This window comes from Bemisia tabaci, chromosome 10 (genome assembly GCF_918797505.1).
Source record: "Bemisia tabaci chromosome 10, PGI_BMITA_v3".
NCBI lineage: Eukaryota > Metazoa > Arthropoda > Insecta > Hemiptera > Aleyrodidae > Bemisia > Bemisia tabaci.
The window spans coordinates 9,683,631-9,707,382 of record NC_092802.1 but is presented as its reverse complement, the minus strand read 5'-3'; the positions used below and the strand labels follow the sequence as shown (position 1 = coordinate 9,707,382).

The 23,752-nt window shown below is 41.2% G+C and overlaps 1 protein-coding gene across 1 annotated transcript in view; it reads left to right on the top strand.

The window, feature by feature from the left end:
* acj6 (abnormal chemosensory protein 6) overlaps positions 1–23,752 on the top strand; it is a 96,002-nt gene that overhangs the window by 70,292 nt on the left and 1,958 nt on the right. The window contains exons 4-5 of the mRNA XM_019053457.2: positions 13,676–13,858; positions 16,986–17,328. Of these exons, the coding sequence (XP_018909002.2) occupies positions 13,676–13,858; positions 16,986–17,328 (526 nt within the window). The remainder of the gene's footprint in view (positions 1–13,675; positions 13,859–16,985; positions 17,329–23,752) is intronic.

Here is a 23,752-nt window from a genome sequence, read left to right as displayed (position 1 = left end):
GTCTGGTGTTTTAAGCCTTCCCGATGTCACAAATGTGAGTAAAGATTGCATTTTTACCGATTTCAAATATTATTGGCTGAATTGGACCCATAGTAGCATTTTTCAACGGATAAATTGCAATATTTTGAAAATAAGTCGCGATTTTCTATGATGTTTTGGCAATAATATTGCTATAGGATCACCACCATCTGTGCGATAATCTTGTCGCAATTTTATCTCCATAAAATTGCGTTTGGTGAAATTGAAATTTTATCACAATCCATCACGATTTTTTGTTTGATAATTTTGCTATGAATTGGCAACTGTAAAATTGCGTTTTTAATGCGATAGAATAGTTATTTTTTATCCGATAATGTTGCAATACGTCGACGTCTATAAAATCGCGATACCAGTAGCGTGGCGTGAATTGCGATGTATCGATTGTTATGCCATTTAAACCTATGGTGAAGAATCGATTATTAAGGTGTTCCCTGCGAACACCCCGTTTATCGATCCTTTTCCATAGGTTTAAAAGGCATAACAATCGATATATCGCATAGCACGCCACGCCACTGCGCGATACATCCTCCGATCAAATTGCAACTTATCGTGATCCCGCTACTTGGGGACCGGGGAACTATGGGTTCGTCGGGGAATAAGGAGAACGAGTGAGGGAACAGAGGAAAGGAATTCCAGGATGATTTATCAAAGTTCATGAAAAACGACTGTGATATTTATTCCAGTTGTTGACTTCCAGGGTCCGACTTGTATTAACACTTCCGCGATGAACGGACTCGACTTTGACCAAAGGACTTTAGGTCATACTTGTATTACACTGGGAAAAAAACACATTGGATCCAGAGTCTAGACTCTTAAAAACATCGACATGGAAAAATACTCTTGATTCAATCAGATTTAAGCTTAAATCAAGAACCCAGCCTCTCAATTTGAGCGGATTTCCTTTTGATTTAAGCTTAAATCTGATTGAATCAAGAGTATTTTTTCTTGTCGATGTTTTCAAGAGTCTGGACTCTAGATCCAATTTGTTTTTGTTTTTTTTCCAGTGTAGTTCATTAAACACCGTATTTTTTCAGGAGGCTCCATTCGGTTTCCATTATGCCTCAGAGAAGTTCAAGAAGACCTTCAATATAGCATCATGATGAGGACTATTTTTTGCGGACCTAGAGTCAATTTTAGCGGAGTCCTGGTTGTGTTTTCGCCTTCACACCAGCGCGATACTTCTTCGTCCACTCCAGAGCTCAAATAATAAATTGTATCCCGAAACGGAGCGATAGAATTGTAATAAGTTTCCATTTCTTTTATGAATCCCACTGATATTTTTCTGGTGGTGAAACACCCATTCTTCATGCTGAGAAATTCAGCAGAATGAATCTACATAAATGCAGAAACTAATTCATTAAAATCAAATTTATCAGGATTATGTTTGGATTGCAGTTTGCGAAAAAGAACCAAGAGCGTTCCAATGTCGCTAAGCTTGTGCAAATGAATTTACCTTGCAAATATAAACTGCTCATCTGAACACATTTTATCTTTACTCCCAATAAACTATAAATTCAAGATAAAAATTATCTGGTCAATTCAGTTTTTTGCATGACGCCAGTAATTTTATTGCAAAGAATATGTAAGTTGCACAATCCTGGCAACATTGAAATGCTCTTTGTTCCTTTTTGCAAAACGCAATCCATTTATTCTAATTAGGATCCTTGAATATTAAAATTCTAATTTTAGATTTTATGGTAGTGCGTTTGAAAGTTCTCTCTTTAACCTACGTGATTTTCATGGTTTAATCGCTGCTCGCCGAATTTTATGAACATGTTTTCCTTTTTTTGCTTTAAGCTCTTTGATAGACTTGAAATAAATGTATGAAGAAAATGTATAGGGTCCTTCAACTAACTTTAAGCCGAATAAATAAAAATGATAATTGAATTGGAGTAATTTTTACACTTTGGGTAGCAAACTATTTGAATCGACGAGCACAGAGACTAGCCATGTGGCCCCCTTCGTTTGATGTAGGAGGCAAGAAAACCGCACTGTGGTGGGTTTTAATTCTGCAAAAGTCCTTTTAAAGGTGGATTCTTTAATGAGCCAGTTGACGCGGGTGGCAGTTTAACTAATTGATGAGTCCGAACCACCATTAAACTGCCGTGTTAAGGAGGAACGCCATATGAACATTCGAAAGTGGCCAAATTTCCTTCTGTAAAATGTTCATTTTTTAAGAAAGTTATGAATATTTTCTCTTGAAATCTTCGGGACTTTTCGGTGGAATGGAGATGTTGCATGTGTGAGGAATTTGCGATTTGACTTTTGATTTTTATGTAAAAGTTCGCGAGAAACACGATGGTGCTACTGGTTTTCTCTGAAATCAACTCCCAAGCTCAAAAAAGTTCTCAAGTTGAGGGCGTAATGGAGGGGATATCCCGCGCTATCCTGAGAGCCCACGTCTACATCAAAACAAACTCTCCATGCAAAGGTAGGGAGCAAATACATTGTCAGGGCTGCCACTTTATTTGGGGACTCTAAAACTGAAAACACGGCATCACCGCTAATGTGTTTGCTTCCTATCTCTGCATGGAGAGTTTGTCTTGATGTAGAGGTGGACTCTCAGGATAGCGTGGGATATCCCTCAACTTTGGCCCCAACTTGAGAGCTTTTTTTGAGCTTGGGAGTTGATTTCAGAGAAAACCAGTGGGACCATCGTGTTTCTCGCGAACTTTTACTTAAGAATCATTATAGTCAAATCGCAAATTCCTCACACATGCAATATCTCCATTGCGAGCAGAATTATCTGAAAAATTGAAGGAAGATTACTCCTGAGTTTACCAGGAGATCCGCGTTTTATCGAAGGAAATTTGGCAACGCCTGAAGGCTCAAACGGGGTTCTTCCTTAGTAGGGCAGTGAAGCGGACCGACAAACAAGGTGTGAGTCCTGGTCGTCTTTGCGCCTTCAATTTTCGCGATACTTTTTCGTACACCCCAGAGTTCGATAAGTGGTATGATCGAATGAGGTACTAAATATGTATGTATTGCTCTTATGCATCAAAGTAGTTTTGCAAAAACTGATGACCTTTTGGATGATTACTTGAGAGAGCGAAAATGAATCGACTCAACTTGTTCGATAGGGTGAAAAGATCATTTTTGGAGAGTAGCAGATCACATTTATTCGATGCGGTGTGAATTTTTATTGCGCGATAAACTTAAAAAAAAATGTATGGTCCCTTTTTTCAAGTAGACAACCAAAACAAGTGTGCTGAGAAGCACTGGTACTTCCATAACTTTACCATAAATACAATGAAAAAAAGGAAGGTGATTTTGACGCAGTATTATCCCTGTAAGGGTAAAGCGATGAGATTAGTTTGAAAGATCGTCTTATCCTTCGAATCGATTTTATTTCTAGATATAAAGTACTCCAGAATGAAAAGCAATGATAAAATTTACACTCCAGATTAAATCAACCTCAGTTTGATACATTCTGTACAAACTAATTTATGTGTATCATAAAATACAAACTGGAATATAATTAAAAACATAGAAAGACCTACGATATGTATAGAAACTAAGTGGGCGGGATCGTTACAAGTCAATTGTGATAACAATTTTTAAATGTTTTACTACGATATGTAATTGACTGAACCCCGGAGATAAATATCTAAATACTAGGATTAATATAACAATTTCCAGGAATTTTAGTTTGATTAAGGTACATTTCCTTCCATTTTCTTTCGGAACAAACCTGATTGTCGACAATGCAAGAATGTTCCGTTGTTCCCTCTATACTGTAAACATTTGGAACTACCATGTCGACTGTGCAAATTATGACTTTAGGAGTAAATTACAAACTCCCTTGATGTGCAAATCTAGCTTTTTGTTCAATTTTAACCTCCTCCTACTTGTACTTCTTTGGTGAAAAATACCATGAGAATATTGGAAGCATTTCATTCATTTAAGTAAAAACCAATGTTTGCATTACACTGAGGAGGACTGAGAGGAACCCTTTATGTTCAGATTTTGTTCGTGGCGATGTTAACAACAATTGCAGCAGGTAATATCAGACTCTCTCAGGGCCGGATTCACCTACTTGCCGCCCCCTTCTCATTCGTTTTGAAACATCAATAAAAACCATCAAGTGAACATGCCGGAGGGGTTGGGGTGCATAAGACGCGTTTATTCGTGTTGGACACATTTTTTGCGAAAGCCCTATGTCAACACTACCAGCAAAATTCACGGAACTTTTCACGAAAGTTAAGTTCCGTAAACCTATCTCTGTGTGGACAAGGCCCGCCATTTATAAGAAATGAACGAAAAAATCATGAAAGAACAAACATAAATGTGGATTAATAATTTTAACTTCCGCCGCCGTGCCGCGCTGACCGCACTGTGTTTTGCGCAATGCGTGAAGTATTTCTACAGTCTTGTAGGCGCTATGCGTTTCACGTCGACCGCTGCTGACCGCACTGTTTTTGACGCAATGCGTGAAGTATTCCTACAGTCTTGTAGGCGCTTTGCGTTCACGTCGAGCGGTGCTGAACGCACTGTGTTTGACGCAATGCGTGAAGTATTCCTACAGTCTTGTAGGCGCTTTGCGTTCACGTCGAGCGGTGCTGAACGCACTGTGTTTGACGCAATGCGTGAAGTATTCCTACAGTCTTGTAGGCGCTTTGCGTTCACGTCGAGCGGTGCTGAACGCACTGTGTTTGACGCAATGCGTGAAGTATTCCTACAGTCTTGTAGGCGCTTTGCGTTCACGTCGAGCGGTGCTGACCGCACTGTGTTTGACGCAATGCGTGAAGTATTCCTACAGTCTTGTAGGCGCTTTGCGTTCACGTCGAGCGGTGCTGAACGCACTGTGTTTGACGCAATGCGAAATTACTGTGCTCTCAGGAAATGAGAGAGTTTGTCGCCTTTTCTCGTTTGTATTTTTTTCTGAATCCGATTTCCTTTATACCTTCACTTAAAAAAATCGCAAAATTTGCCGCCCCCTTCATTTGCCGCCATGGGCCGCGGCCCATGTGGCCACCCCCTTATTAATCCGGCCCTGGACGAAACTGGCACCCGGTGTCCATAAAGCAAATTTTATTTTGAAGTTCGGAACAAATCGGGTGCCTCGAGGGCTAAGCGAGACGTGGCTGCTCTGCCCTCCCTGCCTTCCAGTCCTCGGTCCCAGAGCTTCACCGTCGACCTATTGGGTCTTTCCTTCCGGAGATTAAGGTGATTCGTCAAGCTCAAGTGACGTGGTCGAACTGGCATGCGATATATCGCATCGATTAGGTCAAAAATCTCGGCAGATTTTAAATTTTTAGCAAAATAAAGGACGGTAGCCTCTGCGCATGAGCCTAAAGGATCACTCTAAACCCAAAAATCGGCAAAATTCAAAGAAATGAAAGCAGGATAGTGTCTAGAAAAGAACCTCGCATCCGATACAGAAATCTGTAGCTGAATCGAATGCGAGGTTTTTTTCCAAACACTATCTTGCTTTCATTTCTTTGAATTTTGCCAAATTTTGGGTTTAGAATAATTCTTTAGGCTCGTGCGCAGAGGCTACCGTCCTTTATTTTGCTGAAAATTCAAAATCTGCTGAGATTTTTGACCTAAAAGATGCGATACATCGCATGCCAGTTCGACCACTTCTTTTGAGCTCGACGAATCACCTTAAACGAAACTCGTGTAAAAAATACATATTTTTGCAGGAAAAACGGCGACGTCGGGACAAAGTGCCCTCCGTCCATACAAACACAAAATATACACATTCGCGGCCAGCGCTACCGTGACATAGCTCCAGCCCCCCTCCCCCTCCCCTCCACCCCCCTACCTTGCCAAGCCACTTGTGGCTCCCATTATATCAACGTATACCATAATTTACATTGTTAAGTACTATGAAACTCCGGCGGCCGTACTTAAGCGTTAATATTTTATACGGGTCTTGCTTGCCGGTTTGTAAAGCTCAATTGCATCGGCGCTGCTTTTGCGGGTGGCCGCCGACTCTTTTTTCTTTCTATTTAATTAGCTTTTGATTGTTGGACGGTTCCTGCGTCCGAACATTCTTTTAATTAACGGTGAATCTATAACCCGCTCGACGTATAATTTTTGTTCCGTTTCCAGCGGGGTTTCCTTGTAGCGGTGGTTGCTGGCAGCTATAATTACGGCGCCGGGGCTTTCCCTTTTCGATTTTTGTTTCAGTTCTCTTCGTTCTGATGGCTGAGCGATCAACATGATGGCGTACAGTGGATTGAGTCAGTAGGAGAGGTCAGACAAAATTTGGAGACTTTAAATGCTTAAAACTCCGTTTACACAAACCTTTAAGGTCCTAGAGGTGGTTTCGTTGGTTTTCCTCGTGAAATTTTCTGCATTAAGCACACCTTAGAATTTAAAATTTTACGAAATAAACGTTAAATTTCGCGGTTTTAGTAAAACACATTATGTCCGACCTGTCTCATTGACTCAATCTACTGTGTGGCGGAATAACTCAGCGTTGTCGATGTCGAGTAATTGTATGAGCATATACACAGTAAGAAAATATAACCAACATTTTGTGGTGTATGGGAATTAGAACATAAAGTAACCTAAACGCGCGGTTGATATTTTTTGGCTAGTTTTTCTTCGGGTTACAATGACCTTATTTTTATGCTGAAAATTTGCAACCACGTTAAAAATCAGACTCCATCCCAGAGACAAGAGACCCTCCATCGCTATTCTAGCAATGGTGGAAGCTGTTCTTTTCGGGTCTCCAACTCTCAACTGTTGACCCACCTACTAGGTGGATGTTGAACAACGTGTTGGGTATTTCGTTTCGCAAACATATCGAAATTGGGCAAACTTGTTTGGCTCATTACGCCAACCGGAGCTCAACATCCACCCAGTGGCTATGATGACTATTGTTTATAATTGTCCATAGGGAAGCGTTGAGTCCCCAATTAATTATTATTATTTATTTTAATCATTATTTATTTAAATAATTATTTTAATCTAACTATAAAAAATATTAACATGTAAAATTAAAAATAACTTAAACCAGTTTTTAGATTATTAAAATTATAATCTCATATATTTTTTTTTATTTAATCTGTAGTTATTACCAAGCAGTTATTATTAGACACACCGTCCGTTCCAGGCTCAGAGGCCGAAAGTTCCGGGTGCTGGAGCCGTAGCTTCGATTGCTCCGGGTGCTATGCCCGAAACATTCGGCCTCATGAGCCCGAAACGCGGACGATATTTGTATATAGCCCGTAAGTATGGCCTCCACGGCTGGAGTTTTTTTCCAGTGTTGTCATTCAATTCTCAATGCGTTCCACCTTATATATATATATATATATATATATATATATATATATATATATATATATATATATATATATATATATATATATATTCGCTTTACAACGCACTCTGGCGTTCTACGACACCCAAACGCCACATATGCCTGTCTTCCCAGAGGTTATCGGGCAACTGACAACGCAACATCTCTTCGTCAACGCCCTGCCGCCAACCCTTTACGGGACGTCCCCGTCGCCTCTTCCCAGGTGGTACCCAATCCAAAACTTGTTTGGGCAACCTCTCCTCCGACATTCTTTGCACATGTCCATACCAGCATAACTGCCTGGACATGCCGTCGTGCACGATATCTTTCTCAACCTTCATCACCTGGCGAATTCTCTCATTACGGACACGGTCCCGTCTCGAAATGCCGGCAGATCGCCGCCAAAAATCCATTTCAGTTGCCCTCAACATTTCTTGCGTTCTTTTCGTCAAAGGCCACACTTCACTACCATAGAGCACGATACTTTTAACGATGGCGTCATATATCCGGTGCTTGTTTGCCTTGGAGATGCTCTGATCCCAGAGCACCCCGTTCAGCATCGCGATGGCTCTCCTGCCCTGAATGATCCTGTCCTTAATTGCTCTATCCATCCTTCCATCCTGATCAAGCCAGACACCGAGATACTTGTACTCATCACACTCTTCGATGCGCCGTCCATCCTCAAGCTCTATGCTTTGCCGTTGATGCGCTGCTCCCACGACCAGCTTCTCTGTCTTGGACACACTAACGTCCATGCCCCATTTCCGATATTCTTCGACCAACTTCCGCGTCATGTAATCTGCATCTTCCTCATCTTGAGCTACAACGATCATGCATCGGCAAAGCATAGAGTATAAAGGGTCTGCCCATCAAGGAGTGGAACGCCCATTCCTGCAACCTTCTTTTTCCATTCCTCTAACACGTGCTCTAGGTATACCTTAAATAGTGTTGGTGACAAACAACAGCCTTGTTTTAGCCCTTTTGTGACGAAGAAACCTCCGGACAACTCTCCACGACATTTAATTCTTGCTGTAGTCCCGTTATAAAATGATTTAATTGCCCCCACAAGTCCTTTGCTAAAACCCCTTTTTTCCAAGGCTTCCCAAAGTTTCCCCAAGTTCCACCTTACATATTTTTTCAATAATCTCCATGCACTGGAAAAAAAGCACATTGGATCTAGAGTCCAGACTCTTGAAAACATCGACAAGAAAAAATACTTTTGATTCAATCGGATTTTTGCTTGAATCAAAACGAAATCCGCTTAAATTAAGAGGCTTGGTTCTTGATTTAAGCTAGATTCTGATTGAATCAAGAGTGCTTTTTCTTGTCAATGTTTTCAAGAGTCTGGACTTTAGATCCAATGTGTTTTTTTTTTTCTCTAGTGCTGGCACGGCGTTATTGCTTGAGCCCGTCAAATTAAGTCTGGAGTGTAAAAGGCTCGAACCGGTCGAACTAAGGTTAAAAAAAAGGCTAAAAAGTCTCCAAAAAGGTAAGTTCCCGAGCCTTTAGATCACGGAGAGGAAAACAACCCCGAAATAGAATTGAAGCGTTTGAAGAGCATACTCGACCTAACATCCACAGAATGCTTATACTCTGTTAGCCTGGAGCACATATCATTCTGCCGTGCTAAGGAAGAACGCCGTATGAGCCATCAGATATCACCAAGTTTCCTTCGATAAAGTACGAACTTATCGGAAAAATTGTTGAATATTTTTATCCCAATTTCTCGGACAATATTGTTCGCAGTTTAATCTAATATATCCGAAAATTTCAAGGAAATATATGCCCGACTTTCTCTCAAATTAAAATTTCATCGAAGGGAGTTCGGCAACTCTCGTATGTTCTTATGGCGTTTTTCCTTACCGCGGCAGCATTCTCCTCGTCGTGAATGCCTCGGCCCGACGGCGAGAGACAATCCGCGAATTAAAAAGGGCGGGTCAAGTTGTACATCGAGGACGAGACCGGGCCGGGTGGGGGGGAGGGGGAGGGGGGGGGGGAGGGGGGAGGGGGAGGTCTTCAAAACACGTGGGCAAAAAGTTCGCGAAATTGTTTTCTTTTCCTCGCTGAAAAGGGAGGGGGCAGAATAAATAAGCCCTCCTTGGGTCACAGAAATCAAAACAATCTTTCGACGTTATGAAACCAGCGTCAAGCGGAAGACACGGGCCCTAGCGGGGAGGGGGAGGGGAGGGGGGAAGGGGTGGGAGGAGGGAGTTGGGGGGAGCAATGAATAAATAATCGTTGGGTCGAGTGGCTCCTCCGCACGCGAAAAAAAAGAGGTTGAATGGATTTCCTTTCAAAAACCCGTGCAGCGGGTTGTGTCGCGACGGTGGAAGGCGCCGGGCTCGGTTTATCGCTGCCCAGCATCGCGCTCTATCTCCTTCATCTCCTTCTTTTCACACGTCGGGCGTCCAGGCGACTTGTCTTCGAGACTTCGCGTCCTTTCTTTCCGAGGCAGTTTGATTTGCGGAAAGAAAAGGGGAGTCTTCAAGGCACGGTACACACACGCCCAACGTGTAAGACTTTCTTAATTTCCTCGTTCACGATAACGCGTGGAAGACGTGGGAAAGGGGGGGGGGTCTCGCTGAAGGCCCCCTCCATATCGCGTCAGCCTTTCATTGGAAGATGAGCCATTTATGACACGTGGAAGTGCGAACTTGGACGTAAATATCCGCGTTGTGTTAACCCCCAGCAGAGTGAGTCTATTATTTTGACTACTTATCTCGTGTTTGAACGGTTGGGGCATAATTTTCGAGGGCGAGTAAATTTATTTTTATGTTAGTTTTGAGGTGTACGAAAGGCTACGGGGCTCATATTCTTTTATAATGGAGATTTGCCCTGATGTTATCATCGACTTCAGGAAGATTGTCTTTCATCGAGGGAGACGATTTTTTTGTTTCTTCTAGTGTGTGAGTCTACGTATGATGAGGAATGCAACGCGTGTATGATCTTGAGAGGCAACCATGCATCAGTGATGTTTTGACAGTTATTCGTTTTCAGTGGTTTTCTAAGCATCGACTTTTTAGTTTTTCAAGATAGCATACATATATAAGTGATTTTTTGTTTCTTTTAATAGGTATTCATTGTCCTCATTCTTCAATTGAGTGGCGGGTCCGAAGGTAGGGGGATGGTGGCATGGCCCCTCCATGTGCACAGTGCAGCCCTCTGTGGACAAAAATAAAAAATTCACAACTCGACATCTGAATATTTATTTTGGAGTTTGTCATCTTAAAGATATTTTACTACTCACAATGATGTATTATTTTCAAAATTTTTCGCTCAAAACTATACTTCAAAGTTGGGTAGAAAGTGGGCGGGAAATGGCTCGCGAATCACTGGTCCATAAGAAATACACGGGGAAAAGACGTCAACTTCAAATGAAGACTTCTCGCTTGAAACGCAAGATGCTCTGGGTGGTTTACATTTTCTTGATCCTCAGATGTCCAACTTCAATTCTGCCAAAAAGATCTCGCGACTTTTTGCGACCATCAGAGATATTTGAAGTTGAAGTATTGGAGTTTCACATTGCCTTTACGTTGTTAACACAGGGCTGATTCGAGGTTTCCAACTTCAAATGAACTTATCTCGAGAAATGCGCAAAAAAATCCTGAGTTATAACATTCTCTAATTCCTCGTGAGTTTTACTTGGATAGTGCCAAAGGGTTTTCCTATGGCGGTGCTACTATCTTCATTTAAAGTTAAGTGTCTATTACCGATTTTTGTCCGCATCGTCCATACGGATGCCGCACTGTGTATCGGGCCTAAAAAGGCAACAGCGGGGGAAGGAAAAGAGAAAAAAAAAGATCCTAAAAATTTGAAAAATTGTTCCTCCGAAAATAAATTTAGCATTGTGAGGAGTTTCAGGTGCAAGGTCTCTGAAATACTTTACCTCTGATCGACACGCACGTTCATTTCCACGGCGACGGCTGCTTTTTGCAAAACAAGAAATAGGGTTATTGAAAATACCTCGTGCGTCTCAAGAAACACGCTCAATCAACGTGTCTGTCTTTTCACCACGACGATAATGACCACCAATCAACAATGATGTCTTCCGCCATTTCGTCGCTTCACTGACGTAAGGGCGTATCTCGATTTTGACTTGAGCCCTGGAAAGCATGGAGTTATATGGACAACAGGGTCCACGTGGAAATCGAGATACGCCCTTACGTCAGAGGGGCGACGATTTCCACACACGCGAGCACTTCGTTCCGTGTCCGACACTGGCTTCTCATGCTACCTCGCTAAGAAAGAACGTCATATGAGCCTTCAAACGTCATCAAATAACCTCTCATAAAACACGAATTATCTCGGAGGATGTTGAAATATTTCCTCATAACTCTGCAGGGAATGGTATTTTCAATTTGATCCCGAATATCAGGAAGTTTTCAAAGACAGATATTCCTAATTTGTTCCTAGAATATGTATTTTTTGGAGTAATTTTGGCAACAATCGAATGCTGATACGATGCTCTTCATTAGTACGGTAAGGCGACCTTTGTCATGTCAACACTATTCTTGCCGTCCTCAGACTGTTCTGGTTTTTCTCTGCCACGAGTCAATAACAGTCATGTCTAAGTTTGTTTCCTCTATGTGTATGGGGTTATTGGTTGAATATCGGGCGAATGTTTGGCAGAAGTTAAGATGGATCTTCAGCTGTCGTTCCGGAAAAACCAGTCACGTCCACGTCGAGCTGCTAAAATCAGTGCTAAAATCAGTGATTATTTAAGATGTATCAAGATATATTAAATTGTAAGACTCATAAGTTCTAGCAGCATGTGTCTGGAATGTTTATAAACAAACGAGAGCTTTGAATGTTCAAAAATAAAAGCTATAACTTGATCCCAGTTTCTCTTATAGGATATCTGTAAGCGCGAGAGTGATAGCTCACGGTGGGAGAGAGATATCTGCAACTGCGGAGAGCGATCAATCGCGCTTGGTTGCATCAAGTTCATCATGCTTTACCCTACTTTTTTCTGGGATCAAGTTTCAGAGCTTCAGAAATTATTGTTCACGTCTTTTTTAGAGTCAATAGGAAGAAAAATGTTATAGCTAGAACTTATGACTCTTCGATTTTAACAGAAATTCCTTTAACTTTCATAAAAGCTCAAGGACTCACGTGGGGCTGTACGGACTCTAATAGCGTGGACCAAAAAATCAAAACACAGCGGTGGCGCGCCCTGCGCGCAATAATTGCAGTACGCACCGCTGTAGATTCACCTTAAAAAGGTACCCGTAAGAGCCTTTTCTGACCCTGAAGTGGTTTAGTTGCGCTAGTAATATATTTTTTTCCTGTTGGTTTAAGCTTGTGGATCAGCAAAAAAAAAATGTATATCCGAACGCCAAGTTGTCTCGTTCAATATTAAAAGAAATATCGTCTTTCGAAAAACACGTTATAATTATCTACCGTTTAGTCCATTTAGGCAAATACACAACTCGTAGTTTCCTAGACGAAGGAGCGTATCTTCATTCCAAAAATGCATAAATTATTTACACAATTATTTTTTGTATACACAAAAATGACAATGACAAATTTTGTTCTAAATTTTGCTGATTTAAGACAACGTCCAGAAGGAATGTCGGTGGAATTTCTAAAAAAAATTGTCCAATAGTTTCCGAGTCAAATTGCGAAAAGAAATTTGACAACATTAAAATTGACTTACGTTCCTAAGTCTGGCAAACAACGATTACGTGGTAATGTACACGTTTTCCACCTTGACTAACCTAACTAATTTGGATTGCATTTTGCAAAAAGGAACCAGGAGCATTGCAATGTTGCTTAGATTGTACAGTTTCATCCATTGCAGTATGACTATTGAAATCCTGAAAAAATATGAAATTTAGAGGGTAATTTTTGTCCTAAATTCACAGTTTTTAGCAAGTAAAGTAGAAACTGTTTATAGATAATCAGGGTTTTTCTTCCAAGACAAAAACAGCTGCATAATATTAGCAACATTGCAATGCTCCTGGCTCCTTATTGCAACATGCAATCCATTTGATCATAACGTCGAATACGACCTCATCTCCAACTTCCATGACCTGACTAAATATATCGACGGTGAAAGTCGGCAATCACATAACTCGTTTGCGGTGTCTGGAAATCTCCGCCTGTACGTCATTTTTTTAAAAGAGAACAAATCGACATTATTTCTTGAAGTTTTTGCAGAATTTTCTTCGGAGTGAGAAGAAAAATCATGACAGTTTTAAAGAATTGCCGTTGAGTAGTTTTCCATTTAAAAAATAAAGTATGACAAGAAGTCTGCGACGTCGCAAACCGAGTTATGTGATTGCCGCCTTACACCGTCGATATCCGGAATAAAATGAGTTTCTATGTGAAAATATGATATTCGGTCTCGATAAATCATGAAACTTTTCCATTGCTTGTCCACAGGGTGACCTTTTTGGAGGGCTCAATGACGGCCTGCTCAGCAGAGCGGAGGCACTGGCCGCGGTGGACATGGGCAAACACCAAACAGGGTCGGGGCCTGGATTGCCTCAGCTCAAACATGACGTCATGTACCACCACGGAATGGGAAACCCTCATCCAGGAGGTCCCAACACCAGGCCGCACCAGGTAAGCTATGCGTAAAAAGGCATTATTTATATGAAGTTGAATGAAGTTGAAGTCTAGACTCTTGAAAACAATGACCAGAAAAAATACTCTTGATTCCATCGGATTTTTGTTTGAATCAATAGGAAATCCGCTTAGATTTAGAGGCTTGGTTCTTGATCTAAGCAAAAATCCGATTGAATCAAGAGTATTTTTTCTTGTCAATGTTTTTAAGAGTCTGGACTCTAAATCCAAGCTCATTTTTTCTCCAGTGTACATCAAGACAAACTCTCCATGCAAAGATAGGGAGCAAATACATTAGCAGTGATGCCGTGTTTTCAGTTTCGGCTCCCCAAATAAAGTGGCAGCCCTGCTAATGTATTTGCTCCCTATCTTTGCATGGAGAGTTTGTCTTGATGTAGACGTGGACTCTCAGGGTAGGGTGGGATATCCCCTCCATTTTGGCCTCAACTTGAGAGCTTTTTTTGAACTTGGGAGTTGATTTCAGAGAAAACCAGTGGCACCATCGTGTTTCTCGCGAACTTTTACGTAAGAATCAACAGTCAAATCGCAAATTCCTCACACATGCAACATCTCCATTGATGGACTTACTATAGGGTATCTCGTGGGTTGCCCAAATGCCCACCCTTCAAACACGTTCAATTTTCCGAATCTTTCTCAGAACTTTTGAAAAAATCTTAAGGGCATCCCGGGACTTTTGACGGACACGGAATGGGAGCACCGGCTTTGTCTATCAATTCGAATAATCAGCCCATAGGACAGCCCGAGCGTTGCGACTCGCGACACGGGATGAAAGAATGCGTGCGAATCGGACCAAATGTACCGCGGAATCGAAATCGGGGCCTCCGACGTACGGGGGCGGGAGAGAGAGCACGAGGGCGACTAGATGCGCGAAGGGATTTAACTTAGACAAATGAGCGAGGCGGGGTAGAGGGGGGGGGGGGGGGGCGCCGCGACAGACGGAGAGAGTAGCCACTTGATGTCAATGGGACATTAATGATGAAATATAGACCCCGGCCCGGGGCCGAGGGAGTGAATCATTTCGTCCGAGGCCCCAGGGACACCTTCCCCCCGCCCCGCGGCGCGGCGCCCGGGCCGGGGGTGGAAGGGTGATGTTATGTTGTATAATAACAATTCCGATCAATTATTCATTTGTCTCTTGTTGCATGCGCGAGGACGGATGCCGGGATGCACCGCACCCTCGCCTCATCTTTTCCGCATCTTCGCGGAGATGTCCTCGCTCCTCTTCACGCAACCCTCAGCACAACATGAGCCCTGCTATCCGTATAGCCCCATGTCCTTCGGGGCTCAGTTGGGATTGGAGATACGCGGTTTTGTTATAGGAGGTAGAGTGTTGGAGGTCGATGGTCGCGGGGAGGGAGCAATCGGAATTAAATTAACGTTCTTGGCGACTGAGCGTGGATCACTGATACTTCACCCCTATCGTCCCGGCCCTCTTCGGAGGCGCTCAGGCGGGGCCTCGGAACCACTGGTTGACGTTTTTTCGGTTGGGATCCGAGCTTTGTTTATTTCGCGCGCTCGATAAATTTCAAGGTGGATCTACCACTTTAGGGCTAAAATAAGGATCCACACTAGGGAGAAAAAACACATCTAGAGTCCAGACGCTTAATAAAAACATCAACAAGAAAAAGTACTCTTGATTCAATCGGATTTTTGCTTACATCAAGAACCAAGCCTCTTAATTTGAGCGGATCTCCTTTTGATTTAAGCAAAAATCTGATTGAATCAAGAGTATTTTTTCTTGTCAATGTTTTCAAGAGTCTGGACTCTAGATCCAATGTTTTTTTTTTTTTTCCAGTGAGGTATTACGGGTAAAAAAAAGTGAACTATTTATACAGATCCCATCATTTATCAGTTAATTTTGGGGGTTTTCCTTTATCATAGCCATTATGTTTTGACACATCAAAGTGTAGTAAGGCTAATTATTTAGGTCCACAAGTTAGACAAAATTCTTAAACACTCCTGTGAGAGAAGTCCTTGTATTTCATTAAAATAATTAATCCTCAGAGCGTGTTCATTACAACGATGATCAACACCTACATTTATAATGTCCGTGACGCTGTATTTTCCAGTATTTTTCTTTCTTAGGTTTGATTCCCTTGATGAAAATTTGAAGAAAATGGGGGGAGGCTCTCTCTCGAGGACTCAATGAATAATACAATTTTTAAAGTCAGATAATAAGCCTTTTGGGACGCTATAAAATGTCAAAATGCAATTTGTGGCGAAAAAATCACGCCTCTTTGGACTACAGTGCCTACATAGGAAGAGTATTGACTTGTCGAATTATGCACCTCTTAAACTGATAAGTTCACACTCTCCCCATACGGGTGCTCTATCTTGGAATTCCGCAAACTTGTTTGACTTTTTCTGCGATAATTTAGGATCGCCCAATTCCCTATATCTCTACTTCATTTATCTTTGAGAGAGAAAGAAAACACTAAGAAGTGGCCCGGATACTGTGTGTAACAAGGTGGAGAAATGGTGCTGGGTCCACACCATTTCGCGAGGAAATCTAAAAATCCGCTGATGAGGTCTAAAAAGACCCAAACCGGTGTAGATCTCTCGCAGTGACTTCAGCTTAATAATCCAATGCAAACTGCGTAATCTGAGCACTCTCCACCCTCAGTTTTGTACTGATACTCGTTAGAGTTAAAAAAATTATTTTTGACTCTAATGATATTTTTTGGAACTTCTTGGCTTTGATTTCCCCGCGAAATGGTGTGGACCCAACGCCATTTCTCCACCTTTATAGCTTTGTCTACCAACTTCAATAATTAGCCCGCTGTTCACTTGTTCACTTACAAAAACATATAAGTCGCTTAACAGCGCTCCCTCGCGCTCTACGACTCCTAACCTCCACTGCTCTCTTTCAAACCACAAATCTTGGGGCATTGAGCACCTTAACATTTCCGCTTCAATCCCCTCCCTCCAACCTTTCATTGAGCGCCCTCTGCGTCTTCTCCCAGGAGGAACCCAATCAAGGACCTTCTTCGGCAACCTGTCTCCTGCCATTCTCTGGACATGGCCATACCAAACGAGTTGTTTTGTCATAATGCCATACAATGTCTTGTTCACATACTTTTGTCAATACTTCTCGTTATCATTCCAGATGGGTCATCCGGGGATGGACGGCCTGGACATGCTGGACCCGATTTCCTCCTCGGCGATGACGACGCTGACCCCGATGTCGGACGGCGGAGGCGGGCATGGCCACCCTCAACTGCACACGCCCTCCATGTACCCGATGAACTCGATGATGCAGGGCCACCACCATCACCACCACCACCACCACGGCGCCCCACCGCACCACCACCACCCGGCGGCCCACCACCCGGGCATGCCCACCCCCCTCCAGCACTCGGACTCGGACACGGACCCCCGCGAACTCGAGGCCTTCGCCGAGAGGTTCAAGCAGCGACGCATCAAGCTCGGTGTCACGCAGGCTGACGTAGGTATGTACATGGAGAGGATTTCAATTAACTTGACTGCAGCATCCTCCCCACCTATCAGAGACAAGAGACCCTCCACTAGTATCGTGGCCATGGTGGAAGCTTTTACTTTCAGGACCTCACACGGAGAAAAAACTTCGTGAGAATTCACAAAATGCTAAATTACCCGCGAAGGCAGTTAGTTTTACATCTTGACGTTGCTAAATTAACTGCTGTATCAGCTAATTCAGCATTTTGTAAGTTCTCGCACAATTTTTTTACATCTAGAATGTTAAATCAACTTCACTTTTTTCAGTGTCCTCCTCGCAGAACTTTGCGCAAAGTGCACTGAGAGACGAAATTACAGTTTGAGCAATATTGATATGAGTATGATAATCACTGACAGATTCTATATGATAGTAAATAACGTGTATCAAATCGTATTTTCCAAAAGTACGGTAAATTCTTTCAGGCGTCTAGTTATCTTCACTCTACCGAATTCGCTGTGTCAAAAATCAAGTTGACACATGATAAAATTTACTATACCTCTAATAAAATCCGTCAAACATTTTTCAGTGCGCCCTCTAAGGCCCGCTTTGCGGGTCCTCGTGAGTTAATTAAAAACAAGCAGTGAACTCCAACACAATGTGTTGATAAGGCGCGTCATTAACTCGCACATATCAACCCCTTTAGTTTTCATTTAGGTACAGAGATTTCAAAAAAGGCAAGCAGCACAACAAGAGAATTCACGATCCAACAGTGCAAGGTCAACGACGCACCTTGACGAGACCGTGTATTGTGAATCTAGAAAGCTATTCGAAAAAATTTAAGTTTTTTGATCTGCCTCAAGCAAAATCTTATCAGATTCTTGAAGAAAAGTGCTACGGAAAAATTTAAGCGAAGAGAGGAAAAATTCTGTCGAACTCCTAGAAGATAAAGTCGATTTAAAGGTATTTTGGGGCTAAAATACCCAAATCACCGGTATTATAAATCCCGTTATACTATTGAAAAGAGATTTACTCGATATAAATGCAATTGTATTAAATATGTCTTGATTTTTTTTATTTTAAACGTCTTTTCATGCAAAGAAGCTTAACCATGTCCATGCTTTATTCATTGATGAATTGAAAGTAAGCAATCCACATCCCGAAAATCTACCGGATTGCCGATAAAAATTGCAGAAACTTGATATACCAGCAGGCCGATTATTGAAACTGATAGACAAAGCTATAGACAAAGATGACAAAAGGGATTTGGAGGGATCCTATTGGTGGAAGCGGGTGGTAGCAATGGACATAGGAGGTAGGTAATGGACTAGCTAACGGCAACCACGAGAGACCCAACAGTTAGTCTATCATTTTCGCCCTTTGTCTATAGGAGCCACCCATTTCAACCAATAGGATCGCTCCATACTCTTTATGTCTGCTTTGTCTATCGCTTTGTCTATCAATTTCAACAATCAGCCCGCAGGTCGATGTACCCACTCTTTGAATTTACCAATCGATTTAGTGAGTGCACGTATGTGAAAGTCAAAATGCTATAGTCATTTTGGGTGCATTCATTTTTCATGAAACAATTGTAAGTAATTTCAATCCCGAAAAACCATACATTTTCCGTATAAAATCGAAAAAATCAAAATATGTCGACTCCCTGACGTGAAAATTAAATTCTACGTGTGAAAATACTTATGTATCGATATGCTGAACCGAATGCCCGCCTCTCCTCGTAATTTACAAACCGTTCCTATACTCATCTCAAAATTTTTCTCAGAGCTTTGTGTTATTATCAGCTTCCATTTAAACCCCGGTTTGATGGCCGAATCGGCTGCCCAAAAAGCAAGCCATTTTTGAAGGGCTCTATGAGAAATTCGTGATATTATCAGCTCTCAGGAAATCACCCCATGGGTAAAATTGCTGGTATAAATTTTCGAGAGCTTAAAATAATCGTATTCAAGAAACTAAGGCATTAAACTATGGAGTCAATTTCATTTTAATAATGTAACGGGATTTACTTGTCTTCAGGTCAAAACTCATACAAGGAAGTCCCTTGCAAGAGGCTAATTTTTTGTAATTTCACTCAATTTTTTCTCCTTTTTATAATTGAATTGCTTGTCACATTCTGAGGTCAATCATATCAAATTGTAATTTATACATTTCTTTTTTCCCCCCTTCATTTTATTTTTTGTTTGGAGAAGTTTTGTTGATTTCTTCGGATTTCGAATACTGTAACTTCTCTTCTATTTGGCCGATTTTTATGAATGAGACCTCTTTCAATTCGTGTTTCAACGGAGAGTAAGGAAAAAATTGCTAAAAACTCGCGAAACAATTTTTTTTGAAAATTGGGCGAATCCTAGCGTGACGGTGAAATGGTTAATGAAGCGTAAGTAATGAGGCAGTTCGGCTGGTGAGGGATTGGCTTAAAAGCTATTGCACTATATGTAAAATTTCACCAGAAAAACGATGAGCACAATAAAAAGTTTTGAAAAAAATTGCTAAGGGGAGAAAATGTGATTTTAAAATCGTGCCCCTCAAAAACGTTATTTGAATCCGGGCCGTGGCGCGAACGCCGATTTTTGACGTCACACCTCAGGTGACCACCCTTGGTTTATTCCGAGTTAGTCCGAACAATATGGCTGCTGCCCGGTTTGTTTATTTAGCGAAAGTTTCTAGCTGTATATTGTGACTTAGTGGTAAAATTTGACGAGAAATTTGTTGAAACATTTGGTTTCGTCCGAAATTAACTCTTTCTTGATGAAAAAAGGCGTTAAAGTTCGCGAAATTTATTCACCGGGCGTCCGCGAGTGAGCATCGGCTATCGGAAACGACGGGCTCGTAAACAAACGAAGATTGATAACAGGAAGGATCCAAACAACTCGGAATCTTTTGATTTTCTTTACCTTTAAACCATTTCTGACTTCTACAAAGCATCTGAAAATCAGTTTTATCGTATTTTACAATCTGGAGCTAAAGTCTATCGGCTCATTGTGATGTGTATTCAGAGTATTCTGAAACAGAAAGTCAGTTGTCATAAGTTCACACCCAGACATTCTTTTCTTGGATCATTCCTTCAGTGTTCGTTCGTGTCTGTTCTTTATGCGTTACCACTCTAGTGCATACACCGGCAATGTAGGTCAGATAGGTATAATCGCATATTTTCTACTAGCAGTACCTTCTCTTAAGCGTTCTAATTTAGCAAAGAAATTCCACCAGTTGCAGAAAATTGTGTGCGTAATGAATAAGTGAATATGAATACCTCCTTTTGGTGACTCAAAGTGTCTCAGATCCGTCTCAAGGAGGTTTTGCATGTAGGTGCATGATCAGTTTTGCCAGATGAAATTACTGCCCTAGCAGCTTCAAATTTATACTTTGATCTCTGATTCACTAATAAATGACACTTTATGGTGTCATTTATATTTAATCAGTTCAAAGCTAATTCGACAATGAATCATCAAAGGTCCGATTGAGGAAGAAATTTTCCGGTGAGTGCCACGGCTGAATCAACATTCCAACTAGACTTGCGAAGGTATCAACCAGGAAATGATCATCTGTCTGGAAGTGAAATTTTTTTCATTGCATCATACAGTTTAACAGGTAAGATAATTATAATTACTGAGGTACTATCAGGTTAAATACACAAGTTTAGTGTAACATTTAGATTTAAGTATGTTTAACTTTGTGGATAATGATTAATGAAAAAGCGTGGAAAAGTAGTGGCATGGCTAATCTGAGAAAGTACTTACCTAGATTCACTAAGTTTTAGTCTGATTGCTTCTCTTGATGTCGACAAAATGAAACATTATTCGACAAAATTTGTGAAATGTGTGCGATATTTATATCTTCTACATGCCGAAAATTTTGTGAATATGTAGAGCGTTAAGTCAACTTGTTTTCCATTTAAAATCTAAACTGAAAGTAGAAGTTTTGAACACCGTAGTCAATACGTAATTGAGGCACTGGATGCAAAAAGGCCCTTTCTCGGTTGCAGTGTTTGAGAGTCACCTCTAATATTTCATTCTTTGAAAGGAAAGTGAATGCATCAAGTGAACTAGTTGACTCTCAATCAGAAATACCATGAATAGTAGGATAATCATCTCATAATTGTCTCTTATATATGAAAATAAAAACTCTGAAAGTTATCTGAGAAAGCACTTGAGATCGATTTCCATATTCTTAGATGAAGCCTGCGTTTAAAATCACAATATTTCAAATTTTCCATAGTGCTTAAGGCCTGCAGCACAACCTTATCTTTCAAGGCAGGAAAAACACCATGGAACCTCCATCATTGCCAACTTCCAGCTTAAGGCTTTCAGATTACTTCATCCGTGTCTCAGTGGAGAGAAGCTGTAGGATTAACTCATTCCCACGATTTCGTTACTTCACCCTCATTTCATGTTGTACTCCTCTTCAAGTATATGACTGCAGATGAGCAGATTTAGAAATTTTTAATGCACTCCGCATCTAAGAAATGAAAGAGCCTTAATAGAATTATCACTTACCATATAGGTATCACTTCCTCATGAGTCTGTTTGGGTTGATACCTTCGCAAGTCTAGTTGGAATGTTGATTCAGCCGTGGCACTCACTGGAAAATTTCTTCCTCAATCGGACCTTTGATGATTTATTGTCGCATTAGCTTTGAACTGATTAAATATAAATGACACCATAAAGTGTCATTTATTAGTGAATCAGAGATCAAAGTATAAATTTGAAGCTGCTAGGGCAGTAATTTCATCTGGCAAAACTGATCATGCACCTACATGCGAAACCTCCTTAAGACGGATCTGAGAAACTTTGAGTCACCAAAAGGAGGTATTCATATTCACTTATTCATTACGCACACAATTTTCTGCAACTGGTGGAATTTCTTTGCTAATTAGAACGCTTAAGAGAAGGTACTGCTAGTAGAAAATATGCGATAATACATATCTAACCTACATTACCGGTGTATGCACTAGAGTGGTAACGCATAAAGAACAGACACGAACAAACACTGAAGGAAAGGGCAGGAGTGGATTAAGTTACTGTAGTCTCTAATTTACTTCTGAACTGTTAATTTGAAGAACCATAGGACACATATTTGATGTGTACCTAATCACTTGGTACGGACCAGAGGAACCTTGAACTGTAATCATATCGGTAAAGTTTGAGGGCTCAATAGGCTTTAATGCTAAAACAGATGAACTTCAAACTCTTGTATGAATTCAAAACCACATACTTCAGATAAGGAAACTACAAAACACTTGATTTGAGGCGAAAATGAAAAGCGAATGATCCAAGAAAAGAATGTCTGGGTGTGAACTTATGACAACTGACTTTCTGTTTCAGAATACTCTGAATACACATCACAATGAGCCGATAGACTCTAGCTCCAGATTGTAAAATACGATAAAACTGATTTTCAGATGCTTTGTAGAAGTCAGAAATGGTTTAAAGGTAAAGAAAATCAAAAGATTCCGAGTTGTTTGGATCCTTCCTGTTATCAATCTTCGTTTGTTTACGAGCCCGTCGTTTCCGATAGCCGATGCTCACTCGCGGACGCCCGGTGAATAAATTTCGCGAACTTTAACGCCTTTTTTCATCAAGAAAGAGTTAATTTCGGACGAAACCAAATGTTTCAACAAATTTCTCGTCAAATTTTACCACTAAATCACAATATACAGCTAGAAACTTTCGCTAAATAAACAAACCGGGCAGCAGCCATATTGTTCGGACTAACTCGGAATAAACCAAGGGTCGTCACCACCTGAGGTGTGACGTCAGTTCTCAGCCCGCGCGATTCAAACAGCGTTTCAGAGACCTTCAATTTTTGGCATTTTTGAAGTAAGATTTCTCAGGCCAGAGGGCTCAAAAAAAATCTGAAAAAAATTCTGTATACTCATTTCACCAAGGACTTTCATAATATGTAATAAAAAAATTCAGCCGAACTGGCTCATTGGGCGAGGGGCTGAGGATCCCGGCCTAGCTTGGCGACCGTCATTAGCTATTGTTCGTCGAGACGCCGACGCAGTGATCAGGAGCGTGGGGAAGAGAGGGGTAAGTGGATTCCTGTATGAGCCACGTTTAGCTAATGGTCTAATGAGTCTTGAGGCTCATCACAGATTGCACTTACACAGATTGCACTGTATTTCTTAGTTTTAATAAGAAATAAAATATAATTCTGTAAAATTAGTAAATAAATACCAAGACAATTATTCAGGATGTCAAAGACTGACTGAAAACTTTTTATTAACCTCATATGATAAAAATATTATTATCAGCTGACACTGACATTGTTGTCAGATGAACAGCACTATCAGAGCACGGGTAGCAACTTTTGAAAAGTATAACAGAGGTGTGGAGATCTGTCAAAGCAACGTTTTGAACAAAACGGAGGAGTTAAATTCTCATTCCGAGAGTGCCGACCTGCTCAGCCATCCTCGAATCAGTTCGCTTGATTCTGCTTATATATGC